This window comes from Lactuca sativa, chromosome 6 (genome assembly GCF_002870075.4).
Source record: "Lactuca sativa cultivar Salinas chromosome 6, Lsat_Salinas_v11, whole genome shotgun sequence".
Classification (NCBI taxonomy): domain Eukaryota; kingdom Viridiplantae; phylum Streptophyta; class Magnoliopsida; order Asterales; family Asteraceae; genus Lactuca; species Lactuca sativa.
The window spans coordinates 187,783,911-187,803,473 of NC_056628.2; the positions used below are offsets into that span (position 1 = coordinate 187,783,911).

The following is a 19,563-nucleotide window of genomic DNA, read 5'->3' on the forward strand; positions in this document are numbered from 1 at the left end:
CCACCAGATTTTGCAAGTCATAATAAATTATTGAATAAATATGATGACATATATATTTTTTTATTTATGTTAATGTATATTATGTTTTTTGAAATATAATTTGAAAATAATGTATTCATAAGGCACCATATATATGTTTGATAAATCTAGCTGTAGGTGGTAGAGTATAATTTTTAATTGTTAATAAGTGTTTCACAAAAATAGATATAAACTTTTAAAAATATAAAAACTAACAAACTAAAAGCTCTTACAAGCTATTTGAAATAGCTTTTGGATTAAGGGTGACTCATTAAGAACATATAAAAAACAACAATAGAGAGAGGGATTAGAACAGAGATGAGAGAGAGATTAGAACAAGAATAAATAGAGAATGAGATTGTTATTGAATTTTTTAATGTATATTACAAAATACTTTTTATTTATAGTACACCTGATGTTTACACTCATGAAAAGAAGACTATAAATTGAGTTAGTAATTAACTTGTAACAAACTTTAAGCTCCCTTAGCAAAATTAGTTGGAAGCTCACGTTTGGAAGCTTGTAGGTTTAGTTTATTGTTATATTAGTGTTTGGAAAGCTTTTAAAATATGTAAAATTATATAAGTGATATGTATAAAAGTTAAAATTGAAAGATAACAATAACCTAATAAATTTGTTATAAACATAATCATTAATATAGTAAATTTGTTATAATACATGTGACATTTCCTTAAATTCTACTCGAAATAGTTTTTTAAATTCAGAGTCTTTTGTTTAAACTAAAAGCTTTAAGCTTGTACCCTCGAACGAAGCCTCTAATTTTATTCGAGCTTTTCATAAAAAACGAAAAGCTCTCAAAGGTTAATTGTCGAAAACATGTAAAAGTTTTGTCTAAAATAAAAGCTTTAAGTATGTATTCCCAAACAAAATTCTCTTTCTTTAATTCGAGTTTTTTTCTCAAAAGTTAAAAGCTCTTAAAAGCTATTTGTTAAACGTATCTATAATGATCTAAGGTGTTTGTGGTGTGGTGTGGTGTGGTGTAGGGTGAGCATTTGGACTAGACTTGACTGGTTTTGCATAAGTTGGTAGACCTTGGACCGGACTTGTTGAGGCAAGTCCAGGTTCGGTGTAACACCTCGTTTTGAAAAGCACTTTTGTGGCGGTCTTGGAGGCCCAAGATATGAGCGATTCAGTCTTTTAGGATCCTCGAGATTTATTCGCAAGGTTTAAGGCTTGGGTGTGTGGTCAGGAGCGTAGGACTTCTCGCCACCTTTTCGCGGATATAAAGTTAATCGGAAACGGACTTAGAATGAAGAAGTTATAACACTTTAAAGCATTTGGCATAAATGGTCCCTAATGGAAATGTTTGGCAAGCAAGTCCCATGCATGCAAGGGAAGCATGCACGTGTCTGGCTGGGTACGCCCAATGTAAGCTAGGTACGCCCAACGTAGTGGAGTAAATGATCGCGGATATAGGGAGGAGTACGCCCAGCGTACTCTAAGAGACCCTAAACCCTATATTTTAGAGCATGTCGCTAAATAAAGAACATAATACCCCAATTATCAGTGTAATGCCCCAAAAATACCGGCTAAAAATTTCATTTTTAAATTAGGTTAATACGTAAAAACATCATTACAAATCATTCATAATAATACTCCGTGTCTGAAAAGCAGTAATATCATAACAATATTTCAGAGTACATCCCAGAAAATCCATAGTGCGGAAAAACAAGAGTGTGTGTGATATGCTGCTACCGCGCCGGCTCATTTCCCTTAGCTGAAGAGGTACCTGAAACCAAAACTGAAAACTGTAAGCACGAAGCTTAGTGAGTCCCCCCACTGTACCACATACCATATAATCACATAACATACGTATATTGTCAAGCATATCTGGGTGCCCGACCTACCCCTTCGGTCCTCTCGACCGGACGTTGCCTAGCATACCTGGGTGCTGGCCTCCCCTTCGATCCTCTCGACCGGATACTGCCTAGCATATCTGGGTGCTGGCCTCCCCTTCGGTCCTCTCGACCGGATACTGCCTAGCATATATGGGTGTTGGCCTCCCCTTCGGTCCTCTCGACCGGATACTAGGGAACTATTTATCCCCTCTACTACTACCACATAACATGTATCACAATATCAGAATCTATCTAACATGGCTGGGTATGACTACCCCTTCGGCCCTACCGACCGGATATCTTGGGGACTATCTCCCCCTACTGTCACTAGCACGTAGCATCATATCATACTAGCACATAAACATAACACAGGTAGTAGTAATCCCTAGATGAATATCACAGAGACAATCATCTACATATAACTCCTACTGGTGGGCCGTCATTGTGGCCGTAGACCCACCGCTACTGGAAGGTAACTCACCTCGATGTAGCTGCTGATCTGTGTGGGGATTAACTGTCTGCTGCTGCTCCGGAAATCCTCCGGCTATAATTCCCACAAAACACTTAATCAACCACTGCTAACTGTCCCTTGGGGTAAAATGACCATTTTACCCCTAACCAAGTCATAAGCCAAGGTCAGAGTCAACTTTCAGTTGACCCGACTCGCCGAGTTGGCTCTTCAACTCGCCGAGTCTCTATCTAATCGATTGTTCTGTATCCCGTCTCTACTCGTCGAGTTAGGCGTTGACTCGACGAGTTCTCCTTCTAAACTGATGTCCAAGTCCTTCATCCTACTCGCCGAGTTGTATGAACAACTCGCCGAGTTCATCTTCATCCGATGAACACTTTATGTTGTGACTCGTCGAGTTGTATGAACAACTCGTCGAGTCTGTTCTTGATCTAAGAAGATTTTCTTGAACTCGCCGAGTCAGGGCATTGACTCGCCGAGTTCCTTCATGAATAAGTTCGACTTCCAACTCACCGAGTCCACCCTGGACTCACTACACTACTCAGCAAAACGAAAAAAGGGGAAAACCCGAGGACTCGCGTCTCGACTCGCCGAGTCCGATGAACGACTCGCCGAGTTGTTACCATGCAATTACTATATGGTCGATTCTGCTTGAATCCAGCTCATGCCATACATAGATCCGTGATCATGGGGCTTGATTAACACGTAAAGTTTCCAACTTTACGTGTAAATAGACAACCATGAGGGTTTTAGGGTCCAAAATGCACCAAAAGGGTAGATCTAGGGCTTTCATGCAATATGGTTCCAAAAAGGCAGTAGATCTGAGCTCCTTGAGCTCAACCATGCCTAGATCTAAAGGTTAATCAGCTTATTACGAACCCTTAAACATACACAAGCTTGGAAATGGTTCAAGAAGGACTTTAATGGAGCTATAAGTGACAATAAGCATGAAGACAAGGGGAAAACCGAGTCATACCTTAGGGAACACACTGAGATAGCTCCAAGATGCTTGACCTCTTTTCTTCTTCTTGATCTACTCTCCTTCCCACTCCAAAACTTCAAGAGAACACACCAAATGATTCAAACTCACAAAGAAACAAAGCTTGAACGAGGTATAGGGATCTGAGGGTGAATGGGGGCGAGCTTGGGGCGGAATGAGGGTTTAAATAGGGTGCAAACCCCTGAAACTTAGGGTTTCATCCAACAGCGGTGACTCGCCAAGTCCAGAATACGGACTCGCCGAGTCGCCAACTCAAAACGTGTCCCGGGTCCCGTCTCTACTCGGCGAGTCGGGCCTACAACTCGCCGAGTACAAGGCTAAAAATGCAAACACTTATACAAATTTCCACATACCAGGAATCAGGTGCTACAATCAGCATCCCTCTCATCTTCATACAGCCACCACGAAAACCTAACCCTCCCTTGGGTGTCCTTGGAGATTTGGAGGTCATTAGAGAGCATTTTTGTGATTGTGAAGCCATTTCCAAGCAAGTGAAGAGTATAGCAAAGTGGTGGATCAAAGGGGAAATAGTAGATCCGAGTTCGGGGTTCCATTTTAGATCACTTGGAGGTATAAAGCTATAAACTTTATCTAAGAGTGCTTAGATCTAGTGTGGTTTAGTTTTGAAGTCATTTTGGTCCAAAGGTTGAAGCTTCTTAGTCCAAATTCGGCTTCTAGGCTAAGGGTTGCCACCCTTAGTGCTAAATGACTCCCTAGGAAAGAAAGGTGTCATCTTGGTGGTCTTAATAGGTTCATGCAAGAGTTAAGACCACTTTCATGAAAGTAGAGTATCATTTTTTGGAGTTTGGACTTGTTTGGGGCATGCAAAGTCACTAAGTCAGTGACTTTATGGAATAAGACGTTGGAAAGGATTTGGATATGTGATTGTAGCTTCTGAATCTGAGTATTAAGCACTTAATGGGAAAATGACTTAACAGAGGAGTACGTTGAGCGTACAAGCAGGTACGCCCAGCGTACTCACCATTTGGCTAGTATGCTTAACGTACATAGGAGTACGCCCAACGTACTCATCAGTTATGGGCCTTATGGATTTTGGGCCTCTGTTTGGGCTATAAGGGGGAATTTTGGGCCTTAGTGGACCATCAAGAGTCAGATAATGTGGGCCAAGAAGATATTTGGGCTTAGGGTAAGACCCATAAGAGGGATTGGGCCTAATTTATCAAATTGGGCCATTAGTGGGTCACTAATGGGTTTGGGAAGCCCATCCAATGTTGGGCTTTTCATATTATGATTTTGAGCCTTGGATATGGACCAAGTTGGGCTAGGGTTAAAATGGTCATTTTACCTTAAGGAGGATTATTGTTTGAACTAAGTGATATTTTGGTATTGATAGCTTTGGGAGTCGAGAGATCAGCTGTTCGGGAATTTTGGTGAGGCAGTGATTCGGGTGTTCGATTCTTCAGTTCAGATCGGCAGTGCGAGGTGAGTTATCCTCACTATATCAACAATGTCTAAGGTACCAGGGTCGACACTTTATCGGAGTTGTATCCGGGTATTTGCTTGATATATTTATTGATCTGCTATATCTGCATCCTGGTAGTTAGGATGGTATTATGTTAGTAACCTGGTTTTGGTCGGTATCCTAGTATATAGGATGATGTTATGTTAGTGACCGGTTAGGTCGGAATCCTGGTTATAGGATGGTTGTTGTGTTAGTGATATGTTAGTTCGGTATGATTATCTGTTATATACATGCTAGCGTATGATATTTATGTGCACATGATTGTTTGAATGGTATGGGGGTTGAGTTGAGGCGGGTCCTGCTTCGTGATGTAGGCCAACATACCCAGGGCGGAACGTATAAACTGCAGGCCTAGGAGGGTAACTAGTCAGGCCGAAGGCCCGGCTAGCGGTCTGGATAGGCTGAAGGCCCCGAGAGGAGGGTCCAGACATGCCGAGGCTCGAAGAGTGGGCCAGATAGACTGAAGGCCCGGTGCGGGCGGTCCAGTCATATTATAGACTCAGAGAGTGGATCAGGTGGACTGAAGGCTTGGTGCGGGCAGACCAGTCACATTGTAGACTTGAGATGCATGGTTGTTTTGTTGCTTATTGGTGGTTATCGAGGCCAAAAATAGTAATAACCCTAAATATTACACACTAAAATAGTGTATAGTGGTAAATGGGTCGAATCCACGGAGATTGGTTCAATTTATAACTCTATGAAAAATCTCTTTGTAAAAATACTTGTAAAATAACAATAAAAATAAAATGGGGGGTTTTGGTGTTTTGAAATACTTGAAACAAACTAGAATTAACTATGATTTAAATAGACACTTTCAACAAAAATAAGGGTTTGATGTAAAATCAATAAGGGAGAGAGGGTTGACTTAAAGTTTCCTCACTTTGACTTTTGATGAACATATCATTAGAATCCAAATGTGCAATACTTTGATTTAAATCCTTAATTTGTCTATAGTAATCCAAGGAGCTTGAGATTACCTAGACTTTTCTTAATTGTTGAAATGGCTAGAGAAGCTCATAACAATTTCCTTAGTCAAAGTCACTAATTCCAAATAGCATGTAATTAGTGAAAGTCAACTAGCATTAAGAACCAAAAAGTCACCAAATCCAAGAGGGGTCAAATGCTTTCACCACCATGTAGGAGGAAATGTTTTTATGATTGTGTGAAGCAAAAACAACACAAAAATCATTTGTTGCTTGCTAATTTGAGGATCATTTACTTAATCAAGAAATTAGCCAACTAATCACCACAAATACATTTAAACTCATGAATAAAAACATACTAGTAGTGATAATATGATAAAACACAAAACATTACCATAAAGATTTAAGATCAAGTTCGTGGATTCTTCAACACCCAACAAAAGTTCAAAGGATTCAACAAAAAGTCAACCAAGATTAGTTTAGCCAAGCATGACTAAACTCAAAGAAACAAAGTTAGTTAAGATTGTACCAAACATTTGACAAGAATCAAGAGATGAAAATAAGATATTCTTCAAGTGTTCTTGGCCTCCAAAAGTGCTCCAAACTCCAGAGAGAAAGTATCAAAATCGGACCTCCAAGATAAGGCTGAAGAGGCACACCAACCTTCCCAATATAGAGCTCAAAGTAAAATCCCAAAATTGCCCTTGTCAGGAATCCACGCGGGCCGCGGGTAATCTTACGCGGGCCGCGGGCTTCGACGGGATTTTTGGGCTTCTTCAAGTCTTGGGCTCCCACAGCTAATCCATTGGCCCAGTTCGAATCCAATCAGCTCCTAGCCCATTTTTCTTCAATATTTCTTCAATTAAAGCCCAATTTGTCTTTCCACATCACTCAAAACTTCCGCAAACTCTTAAACATCGATCTTGCACACTCAAGAATTCTCTCGCGCCCTTTCAAATTTAAAGTTCAACACTTCTGCGCCATCAAGCAATCAACAAGCCTACTCCCTGGATCACCTCCAAAGCTATCAAGCATGACATCCCCACTGCTCTTCAAGTCCAATCGGCTTCCAAAAGATCCCGCACACTCCCGCTCCTCTAGTTTTGCTTAAAATCTGCAATAATGCTCAAGAAACTAGAAAGTACCCGAAATGGTCATAAAAATAACAAAAAGGAAAATATGCATGGAAATTAACTAAAATGCGAATGGAATGTGCTAAAAAAATTATAAAAAGAAGTAAATAAAATGAAGCTATCACTTATATGTTTATATGATATGGTTATATCAGTGTGAGTTTGGTATTTTGGGGGTAACTCACTAAGCCTTCTAGCTTACAGTTTCAATTTATTGTCAGTTCAACGGATGACCGCGGGAAGGCGAAGACGTGACCGTACACTTCCTCGATTGATGATTTTGATTTCTGGGAACTCTGATGTTTAAACTATTTTGAAAACAAACTGTAATAACTGAATGGTTTTAATTGATTTAAAAAGTTTAAAATTGGCTCGAATTTTATGGATGATTTAAAAAGTTTATGTGGTGCATTATTCTAAAATGTATTAGTGAATGATGATGGATTGTACTCGTCATCCCGTATGTAGATGAATATAACACGTGGGTATATAGTCATGTGATTGGTGCATGGTATTTATGTGATTTCCCCTATCCCTAACTATAACGTGCATGTATGGATATCTCCTTGAAATCATGCTTGTCTCTTGATCTTATAATGATAAGTTTAGGATTTTCATGACATAAGGATGGGTTAGATTGCAAAGACACACATATACATCATTTTATATATGTTTTTATGATGCTTTACTACAATGTTACTTAATGTGTATTTTTGTGGGGTTCTGCAATCCTTTTACTTATCATGATTATTCTAAGGTATTTTGCGTTGTTATTCATTTTGATGTATATACATAGTTTTATGTGTCTTACTATGATTTCAAGTCTAACAAAAGATATTGTTGTTTTATGTTTATGTTTCAAAGTAGTTGTTATTGGGTTGGATTAGTGGTGGCTTCATGGAACAAAGAGAAAGATATATTCAAAATTGCAAATTTGAATTAAATTTCATTTTTTTCAACCTAACACCTAAGGATTTTAATTCTTTTGAATTTCAAATCTATTGAATTCTAATTCTTTTGATAAATCACAATTCCTTCCAAAAAAAGGCTATGAACCAAACACTCGTTAACAGCATGTTCTTGAGTTCAACTTAATGAGTGAAACGGATGGAAGTGGGAAAAAAATTACAAGAAATTGGTGTTCCTGAGGTTCATTTTCTTTCCTTACGTTCATTCCTATTTGGAAGGATTTGGAGAGAAATGAACAAAAATTTTAATTTTGCTTTCATTTTTTTACAATTCGTAATTCGTAAACACATAATACAAATTTCTTTTATGTTCATTTCTCTTCTCTCCTTACTTCCACCCCCCCCCCCCCCTTTTTTTTGTAAAAACTCGAAAATTAGGCGTAAATGACTTTGGAATAGCTAGGCAAATTTGTAAACTATTAACCTTTTTTAATTTAGCATTTAGAATGTATAGTGAATGAAAAGTCATGCAATACATGAGGATAATATGATTATGATGATACATACAAAAAAAACATCACAATATTTCAACAAGTATGAAAGAACGGTAATCATGATATCGATGGGTTTTAACTCTAATAGTAACATGACTAACATCCATAATATCCTAAATCCTAAATCCTAATAGTAACATTTGTAACGTTATACTTTTAACTCTAATAGTAATATGAGTAACATCCATAATATCTATCCTAAATCCCAACAGTAACATCCTTAGGTCATAAAGTGTCATACCACACTTACCATATTATTACATTGTCATATCATCGTCACGTCATTTTTGCCTCCAGTTCACAAAAACGGTAGGTGTCATATCATACCTTTACTCCATTTTTATTTTTATTTTTTTTATTTTTTTAATCGGTCACAAATGGTCAACAGTCACAAAATGGAACAAAGGAGATGCGGTAAGCTAGCCCCCTGTGGTGGCCATACCTCAGTGGAAATTGGGAGGTGAGTGCAGTGTTCACCGCACACTACGGCCACCTCAGCAACCATAGTGTGCAGTTAAGGGTTTACCGATTAGTCTTAACATTGATCACATGTGGTAATTTCGATCATTGACATTGATCACATGTGGTAATTTCGATCCTTAACATATAAATGGGTCGTTTGGATTATAATACATAAACTTTTAATGGGTCAAGTTGATGAAACAAAAAAGTTAATAGGAAAAAAATAGACATGATTTTGGACGAACCAAACCCATTAACAAACTTAATGTGTTATTTGACATGCCCATTTTGAAACCTCTAAATTTACTTCACATAAACATATGTTACAAATAAACATATTTGGTTTCTTGAATCTTGATCACCTAGATTAAAAAAACACAATTCTCATAGAGTTTTTTATGTGTGCAAACGATGATACAAGGAAAAATAATCAAAATATAGGACACCCATCAACTGTTATATTCCTTGCCGTTGGACAGGTGGCAAGATCACAATGTTCCGGGTTATTAGTGCCCCACCAATTTACACTTATGTTCTCTAACCCAGTCGTAAAGTACAATAAAACCGCCATGAATGCAACTCCGGCATCAAGGGCCGCCGAGAGGATATAATTGTACCTCTTCCACCACATTTTCCGGTACCTAAACACGAAAAAATTGAAAATCGTCCCCACTAATATCCACGAATTGTAGTTCACGGCAGCAGCTGGCGGCATATAGGCGGTGGCACCAAGGAGCACCGGGAGGTTAATGAGAGGAATCCAAGATACCTTCGGGAATGCTTTGTGACATAACCATACTATGATTGGGCCCACAAACCCACCTAGAAAGAACCAATTTAGGGCTCCGTAGTTCCCTAGAGACCCGAAGATTCTTTTTGGCCCAACTAAGCCCCAAATGACGGATGCATCGAAAAATACATGGTCATATGGACATGTCCATGGGCTATTGGACTTAGGGTCAGGGTGACACATGTCCTCTATATTGTTTAAAAGGTACCACGCAACGCTTAAATTTACGGTTCCAGCTATTATTGTTCCAAGAAACTGCAATAGCAAAGTAGACAATATTCAGATTAGTTGTGTTGTCATATACAATTTTCTAGAATGAATCTTTTATCTTTCTAGTATATATTACGAAACTAAAAAAATATTATATCTTATTATTCTGAAAAAAATAAATAAATAAATAAGAAGACTTAGAAAAAAATTGATGATAACCTGAACCAGGAACATGGATCGTGGTGGGATCTTCATGTAATGTCCAAGCTTAAAATCACTTAAAAAGGAGATGGCTTGAGTCATGCTCATGTAACCATAGGTCTTGAAGCACACATTGGCTATGGGTTTTCCCGGGTAGATCAACCCCATGGCATACTCCGTTATAATGTTTAAACCTGGTGTCTGAAAATGTCAACACAAGCAAGTAGACTTTTAGGACTCACATATATGCAAATTTGAATTTAGGGCTAACGATATTTTTGGCCCCTAAGTATAGCCAAGGTTTGCAATTTTGGTCCTTACTTGAGGTTATTATTATGTGTTTTGTCCATGTTCCAATTAAAATAACTATTTTTTATACGTGAGTGTATAGTTGGTTTTTGCAATTTGATCCAAGAAATATAGTCATTTTACTTGGAACATCCAAACAGAGACAAAAAAACATTACAAAAACTTCAAACAACGACCAAAGTTGCAAAAGAAAACCTTTTGGAACAAAAATTGAAAAGGCCAGCTATACTTGAGGACAAAATGTAATTTACTAATGAATTTAATTAGTAAGGTTGCCTTTGTTACACAAGAGTTTACTATTTTTGGAGGACTATATTTGGTGACAATGAGAGGGTTCACATGATTTTTAGACAATAGATTGAGAGGGAGGCCATATCCCATCTTTTTTAATGGGGCAACAATCTAATATTTCTGTACTATTGGCATCACTGGTCTAGTCATTGTCTATTGAATGCCAAACACAGTGCAACATGTTATCGTACCTGGTTTGTTGTTGCAGTGATGATACTAATGGGGAGGGTGAAAGAGAAAGCGATGAAAGCAGCAAATATTAATCCCCAATACGGCATTTGTATTTGATCTTTCATGAAAATGGTGAGCGCAAGGCTAATCATGAGAGTTATCGTAAGAAGCACGTAAAACCACCATGACGGTATGTCTTTGTACTTCCTCATTAATCTTGTGTGTACATCAACCTTACCCTCCGTTGATGCTTTGTAACGTTGATATATCTCCCTATAACAAAATTAAATCCTTCAACTCCAAAGTCCTTCCCACCAAACATGGTTTCATAAATAAACTATTGTGCTTTTTAGTGATAAGCGTTTGGAGACGACATTACATATGATATAGAAATGATAAAGAAAAAAAAAATAGTTGATACGTACACAACATTTTTTTTCATACACAACAATAACTTTTTTTTTTGGCATTTTGTGCAACCCCTCTAAAACATATATTGTTGTATAAGGCAAGAAATTGTTGTTTACGTATCAACTCCTGAAAAAAAAAAGAAAAAAGATGAAAGGAACTTACTTCCCGTAGAAAAGACCAACATGAGTAATCGTAGATGCAATTGTAGCAAATCCAAAACCATATGTCAAAGCGAAAAATGTGCTCAAATTAACCCTCCCTTGCTTTGCATACTCTCCATAATCTATCTCAAACTTGTTATCCACAATCTTTGTGATATCATACAGCTGCCCATCCCCCGTAAACAAATCATTCGAGTAAATCGGAAAGTTTTTGGCATTGTACACATTTAGTCCCCAATACGATATCGGCATCACCATGTACATTATCATGAAATAGCCCAAGAAAACATTGACTATAGCAAAGAAAGGAGAAATGAGAGGGCTAAATAAGAAAGAAGCCGTTGTTGCCCAATCAAGTGAAAAAGCTCCGATGCCCAAGCCTGAAAAGCCCGACCCGAGTTGATGGGCCGTTACCGATTTAGGAAAAGCCCAACATACCCATGAAATGCTTTGTAGGGTTTGAAATAAGTATCCGGGAAATAAGTAATAACAAAAACTGCATGCAAGAACGATCACAAAGAATTTTGGTCGTGACATGCGTTTTTTGTTGTCGCTGTTAGGGTCTTCGTCATCATCGTCTTCTTTAGCATGAAGTGCACTACAAAAATGATTAGACGAAATTAAAGATTATTATCAGACTTTATCAACTTATTTTCTTATATTTTTTGTTTTGTGGATATATGTGCATTATTCTGTGATAGTGAGTGGGTGAGCGAGAAGTGTGAACCTTCCACCCAAAGTCTCTAGCCTTGAAGGCGGCAAAGATTCCAAAGATTCATTTAATTGTTTCTCTTGTTTTTTTCTTGTTGACCCTTAAAGAATTATATTTTAATGTATTAACTTATTTATATTGTAAAAACACATTATTATAGACGTATTAACTTTTTAGTTGGAAAACATTCGTAGTTGTTTTTAACTTTTAATATTATTAGCAATTTAAGTATATGATTATACTGAAAATCACGTTTAATTTTAAGATTACATATTTAAGAGGAAGTATTTGTGGCCAAGTATATGGTTCTTGTTAAATGCCGATAAGATTTAGATTCAGTTTAGCTTATCTCTAGTTTATCTTTATTCAAATTATTTGTATTTATCTTTCTAATTAGCCTCTGATGATTCTGGTTTATCGCCGACCCCCATGGTTTTTAGGGTTTTGGGTTTTTAAACATACCATGAAACAACTGGTATGAATTGCTCGTCCTTCTGCTTCTCATTCATTAAAGTGTTTATAGTTACAATCCTCATCAGAGGCTAACAGAAAGATAAATACAAATAATTTGAATAAAGATACACTAGAGATAAGCTAAACTGAATCTAAATCTTATCGTCACTTAACAGTTCTACTGTCGACTATTTATTTATATATTTTGTTTTTTTTAACAGCTAATTTTTTTATTATTGTTATAAAGTTAATTAGGGGTAATATGGAATCTAATCTAATCTATCAACTCTGCATCCACATAATGACAAACTCTTGAAGAGGCATCTAAAAGATATTCATAAATAAAATAGTGTATAGTAGGATGATTTTATATATTAAGTTCACAACATTTTTTGTTCAATCACGTTTTTCTAAAAGTAAGGGTTACTAATCGTATCTCCATAATTATAATTAGAAAATCTCCTACTTGTATTTTATCAATTACAATATTTCAAATTCTTTTATCAAAACAATAAACAATTTATTGTAAGTTAAAAAATGCAAGTATCACATAAAGAATTACAATTACAAATCAGTTTAAGGAAAATATTGGAATCGGTCAAAGGAAGGAAACGTACCGGAACAAGGAGATCTGAACGAGGGTGCTGGGCCACCACATGTGCGACGGTTCAACTACGTATTTCCTTAAGAGCCCGGCCCACCCATACCCCAAAACCTGTCCACCACCGGCGCACGTTAGCAACGTTCCCTACACTAATTTAATCGACTCTAGTCTAGTTGCTTTTGTTTCATTCACAAGTTACACTCCGGTCTTTCGGAATTGTTGAATTTTGATTATTTGTTTATACAAATAATAAATAAAAATAATAAGAGAATTAATATTTTTAGAGTAAATTATAGATTATTATTCACTAAAATGCTTGTTCTCTAACTCTTTAAGGCGATAGTATACTACTAACAAGAATACAAGATAATAAAATCAAAGAAATTCATATTGGATAGAGAAGTTGAAATAAAACCAAAAAGAATGACGTAGTTATAGTAATTTTGATTATTTAAAGAAATAAAATCTTAATTATGAATTCAAAATAATAGAATTTAAATTTAAAAGAATGATAATAACCTGGGTAGTGATGATGAGGAGCCAAGCTGCAACGAAAGTGATATTCCGGAAATAAAACACCTTTATGATATTCACGATTCCGACGGCGTACGCCGATCCATTGCCAAAAGCGCTGCCGGCATTAGCAAATATCGTAATCAATACATGCTCTTTCATGTTAAATGGTCCCGGATTCAGTGAAAACTTCCGGGATTTACATCCCGGTAGTTTCAGGCTGAACTTGGTAGTGGGGAGGACTGCCGCCATAAACCGCCCTATAGGAAGCGTGGCTACCTGAACGGTGATCTGAGTTATTACCAACGGCGATGTCCGGTACGAAAAGAACTGGTTTAGAAACGAGAGGAGAACGCATGAAATTAGACCCAACACCCACATTCGGAAGGTCCATAGATATTGAGTCGGGTCGTCGGTGGTCGGAACGGTTAACCGGACCTCTTCGATCGGAGATTCTTCGTCGTCCTTCCCTTCGTTTTCTTCCTCGAATGGTTTCTTGACGGCCGTCGGCGGCGAGGACTCCACTGCGACACTTCCCATTTCTATGTGGTGTTTCCTCTTTGGAGGGATGTTTCAATGTTGTATTTATAGAGTAGGGTGCAATATTGACATTTTTTTATAATACTTCAATGTTATTATTTTTCTAGGTATATACAATTTACATTCTTCCCTTTTATGTAGATACGCAATATTGACATTTTTTAGGTTATTTATTTATGTAATGATATTTTGTGTTTTTATTGAGAGAAAATGTTTATTACAGCCAAAAAAAAAAAAAAAAAAAAAAGTTTTTCAACAACATAATCAAAATTCAGAAAATGACCAAAATACCTATCTTTGTAGGTGGTCTTAAGATTTTTGCTGGTAGTAACTTAAGAAATCTCAAATTTTCAAGGACATATTACAACTTTTATCTTTAATAACTTTTGCATACGAATTTCGTTTTAGTTTATTTTTTTTATTATGTTCTCTGTCACAAGTTTTATTAATAAACATGTTGTATGTTGGTCAACGATGATTGAAACCTTGTTATTCGGTATTCCATGACAAAAAGTTCATTGTAGGTTACCATATTATGTGATGATCATATAAAATATTACCAGGTATTTTAATTAAATTAAATAAGGGAAAAGAACTCTGGAAGGTAACTAACTGTTGTGTTTGTTCTCATTTGGTCCATTTCCTTTTTTGTACTCAATATACCATCAAACTTGTTGTTTGTGCTCACCATAACCCTTTTGACCGGCTATCACATGTGATAGTCGGTCAAAGGATTATGGTGAACACAAACAACAAGTTCGATGGTATATTAAGTACAAAAAAGGAAAAGGACCAAATGAGAACAAATGTAACAGTTAGTTACCCTCCAGAGTCATTGTCCCCAAAAAATTAAATGAAATTAAAGTTGCAAAAGTATCAAAGACTGCAACCTTCTTTGGCCATGATGTACATGAAGAGAGTTTCAGAGAGGTAGCTTCGTGAAAACATGGTCTATGTTATGCTTATTGTGGTTAGTTTTCAACACCTCTCTATAAAAGGATATGACTGCGTATGAGAGGTATATTTATCAGCATAAATGTTTACCTCGTGGTATATTATGATGATGTGTCTGCAAAAGCTGTATGATCTTGTACATATTGATGTTGTATCTTATCTCACGAATTCGATCTTAAAGCAAAGTAAACTAAAAAATCAGAGCACTTGTGATTCCACTCGTTTGTAGACTTGTCCAGAATCCATGATACGATAAATCATTTGATTAGAAATGTAAATGTAGTCATGAAATGTACCTGCTTAGTCAAGATTCACGTAATAAATATTCAAGTGCTTTACAAAGTTGTACATGTATGAATAATGTTCTTTCGTGGGTTATGTTTTGAAGAGAAACAAGAATGAATCTCATAAAGTCCTTAATATGAGCAGGAGATGACGTGAGATTTTCTATAAATTAGTAAAGGGAAATGACTCTGGAGGGTAACTAACTGTTGCGTTTGTTCTCATTTGGTCTCTTTCCTTTTTTTGTACTTAATATATCATCGAACTTGTTGTTTGTGTTCACCATAACCCTTTTGACCGGCTACTTGTGATAGCCGGTCAAAAGGGTTATGGTGAACACAAACAACAAGTTCGATGGTATATTGAGTACAAAAAAAGGAAAGGGACCAAATGAGAACAAACGCAACAGTTAGTTACTCTCCAAAGTCAGTTTCTCCATTAAATAAACATGTATAACAACGTTCCTCTCAAAAAATTAAAATTTTCTTTTTCGTTATTTCACCTTGAATTGTAATTTTGTAATTAGTTTTTACAAAATTATTTATTTATTCATGATATATAAAGCAACATACTATTTTTTTAGTTTGTCTTTATTGAAATAATAGTAATAATTTAATACAACAAACTTTATCTATATGTCAACAATATATATTAATTAGGGAAATTGACAGGGTAATTGCTTTTTGTTTTGTTCATATTTATGTAACTATTTTTGTACACATATAGGCATGAAAAGTAACATCCCGATTTCCAGGCATGAAATTTTAGAGATTTTATGCATTTCATAAAACCTACTCGACGATTTTGAGGCCCTAACTCGTCGTGTAGAAACCAAGAAGGCCGCGTATTTCAGATGACCTATTCGACGAGTTGGAAGGCTCCAACTCGATGAGTTGAAGGCTGAACATGAAACCCTAATTTTTAGGGTTTGCACCCTATTTAAAGGTCTTAGGCCTTATTGTTAGCCTCCTTTATCACCTCCCATGTCCAGTGAAACCCTAAATCGTGCCTCATCTTCCATTTTGAGTATATGAGAGCTTAAAGAGTGTTCTTTGGTGCTTTTCTTGAAGGAGTTTGAAGTTTTTGGTGCATAGTTGAAGGGAGAATGTAACATCCGGAGTCCCAGGTATATTATTTTATTCTTTTATTTTTGGAGGTTGTGAGGGGACTCGGCGAGTTGGTGCTTAGACTCGCCGAGTAGGGTCGCGGATTCTTATCCGGGTTCATTGCTAGACTCGACGAGTTCATGAGGTGGACTCGACGAGTCCACGCTGTTTAATGAAACCCTAATTTCCTGGGTTTGGGACCTATTTAAAGGCCCTTAGGGCCATCATTTGCGGCTACCAAACCCCAGAGAGAAACCCTAAAGGAGCTAGAGCGTTTGTGAGAGGATAGGAGCCATTTCTTGATCTTTGTGGTTGATTCTTGCAAGAAGGAGGTGTTTCCAGCTTAGAGGAGACCAAGGAGGTTGTGCATCTGTGGATTTCGAGCAAGAGACTTCATCTTTGAGGTATTATATCGCCCCTTTATCTGTTTTGTGGAAGGAATCCATAGATGTAGAGTTTTATGACCTTTATTGGAAGAAGACTGTGAGGATATGGCCCTATTCACTTTGATACTTCATATTTGGACCCATAGTGGTCTATAGAGCTTATCTCAGCTTGCTTTATGTTGAGATATGGAGGTGTTGAGCTAAGGATGTTACTTTTGGGGCTAAATCATCAAGTGAAGCCTCCTAGACGTCCCATGAGTGTCAAGATTCGAACTTTATGTGTTTATCAGGCTTGGGAAGGGCAGATCTATGGATTCAAGGAACAGATCTGACCTCAGGAGGCCATTTGAGTTTGTGCATGGCATGAACTAGCCGAGTGCAAGGGCAGACTCGGCAAGTAGGGTTAGGGTTTCCCGTGAATCACTCAGTGAGTGGACTTGCCGAGTTGATGGAATAACTCAGTGAGTCAGGGGGGGATTAGAGGACTGGAGTTCAAAGCGGAACTCACTGAGTTGATCTTGAGACTCAGCGAGTTGAGTCGGGGTGGCCCCACGATTCATGCCAGGTGTGACTCATCGAGCAAGGGGAGGAACTTGACGTGCCAAGCGAGATTAAAGAGTTAGTGGACCCGTGTAGACTCGCCGAGTCGCCCAAGTGCACTCGACGAGTCGGGTCAAAGTTTGACTATTGACTTTTGTTGACTTTTAGGATTTGGTCAACAATGTGGCCTTTGAGTCAAAGGGGGGTAAAATGGTCTTTTGCCCTTCTGAGGGTGCCAAGAGAGGGTTGAGTCTAGTCCCGAGGGGTATATTTATGAGAGTATTTGCTTTATGTGATTAGGCGGAGGCTAGATCGTATTTCTACCGAGTCAGAGATTTACCAAGGCAATTGAGGTGAGTTTTCTCACTATACTGTACTTGGAAGGGTACCTATGTGTGACTGGAAGGTCTGGTATGCTATGAGATATATGCATTGTATGCTATGAGTTGCCTGTTTCGTATGCGCTATGTATGTGATATGTATGCTATGCTTGATATGGGCCGGAAGGCATTATGATGTGGACCGGAAGGTCAGGGAGTTATGGACCAGAAGGTCGACACGGGTAGGACCGGAAGGTTTACCGGGTTGGGACGGAAGTCCCCGAGACACATGGACCGGAAGGTCGTGTAGGTATGGCCTGGAAAGGCATATGTATGTAAGTAGTATATTGGGGAACTCACTAAGCTTCTTGCTTACAGTGTTTATGTGTAATGTGTTTCAGGTACTAGTGAGGACCGTGGGAAGACGCCGACATGACTCGTACACACATAGGCGGATTTGGATATGATTGATCTTGGGATTGATATGTTTTGTATTATGACCAAGTTACATTGGATTTTATGGTTTGTCTTGAATGAAATTATGTTTTAAAGAAATGAAAAATTGTTTTGAAAATTTACGTTGTTACAGAGAAGCTTTAGATTCGGGATTTTCAGTGTTGTTGCAGCCATTTGGAGGTATAAAGTTGATATCTTGATCATCCCTTTGCTAGATCTCTTCTTTTGAAAGTTTATGGCCACTATTAGCTTATTTTAGGACCATTCTTGGATTTGAGCATGTTATGAAGCTATGGTTTCAGATCTGGACATCTTGTGGCCTCCATGGACTTAAAGTTGCCAACTTTATCAAATATTGGCCCTCCTTCATGCCCTAAGTCCCTTAATAATATTTGTTTGAGTAGTTTAGCCCTTTGATGCCTTGCATGGATGTAAAGTTAGCCACTTTACGTGGTATCTTAACCCTAGGGGACCAGATCTGTAGTTTGGAGCTTTAGAGTCGACTAGAAGTAGCTGAATATGTTAAGACTGGGAAAACCCAACGAGTTGTTCAGATAACTCGACGAGTTGGATCGGGTTTTCCCGCCTTCTGGATACTGAGTGAACTCGACGAGTTAATGAAATAACTCGGCAAGTTGGCTAGGGTTTTTCTCGGTTTCCTAATGGAAGCTTGAGTTCGTTCCTCCATGGTACATGGACCGAGAAACGAGGAGCAAAGTGGGAGACTAGGTACAAGGTTATACTACGCATGGCTCATGCTCTCACGTATTTACATCAGGACTGTGTGCTCATTGTTTTACATGTAGACGTGAAAGCCATGAATGTGTTATTGGGTCCGAACCTATAACCCTACTTTGGTGAAACCATAAATCTCAGTTAGCTCCCACCCTCTCACTCTACCAATTATTATAGGTGATAAAATGAGGCATGCTTAGTACAACCTCGTACCTAGTCTCCCACTATGTTCCTTGTTTCCTAATCCCAACATAATTGAGGAGTGAGCTAAAGCTTCTATTAGGATTATAATCATAAAACATAAGTTTAATTGTCAGCCTCGAAATCCACCCTAAGAAAGAAATGGTGTTCTTGTGTCAGACCGAACCAAGTGTCTCAATTTCAAAAACAGTGGTGTTATGTGAACAACTTCAACAAGTTAGACGAACAATTTCAACTACCGGTTTAAATTTCTAGAACAATGGTATTATGGTAACAACTTCAACAAGTTGGATAGTCGAATATGAATAAACAAAAGGAATTGATGTGAACAAAACCAATAGTTCATTACCCTCATGGATAATTATCGTTGCCACATATATGTCATGTAAGCTGTAATTTGTTGCAGTC

At 37.7% G+C, this 19,563-nt stretch overlaps 1 protein-coding gene across 1 annotated transcript; it reads right to left on the reverse strand.

Moving 5' to 3' along the window:
• Positions 1-9,172: 9,172 nt before the first annotated feature.
• Positions 9,173-14,387, reverse strand: LOC111898853 (oligopeptide transporter 4). The gene is made up of 6 exons (XM_023894748.3): positions 13,642-14,387; positions 13,136-13,233; positions 11,355-11,951; positions 10,802-11,054; positions 10,029-10,211; positions 9,173-9,854 (listed from the first exon to the last, which is right to left on the reverse strand). Exons 1-6 carry the CDS (start codon positions 14,173-14,175, stop codon positions 9,240-9,242), a joined length of 2,280 nt encoding a protein of 759 aa, XP_023750516.1. The 5' UTR covers positions 14,176-14,387; the 3' UTR covers positions 9,173-9,239.
• Between the last annotated feature and the right edge of the window lie 5,176 nt (positions 14,388-19,563).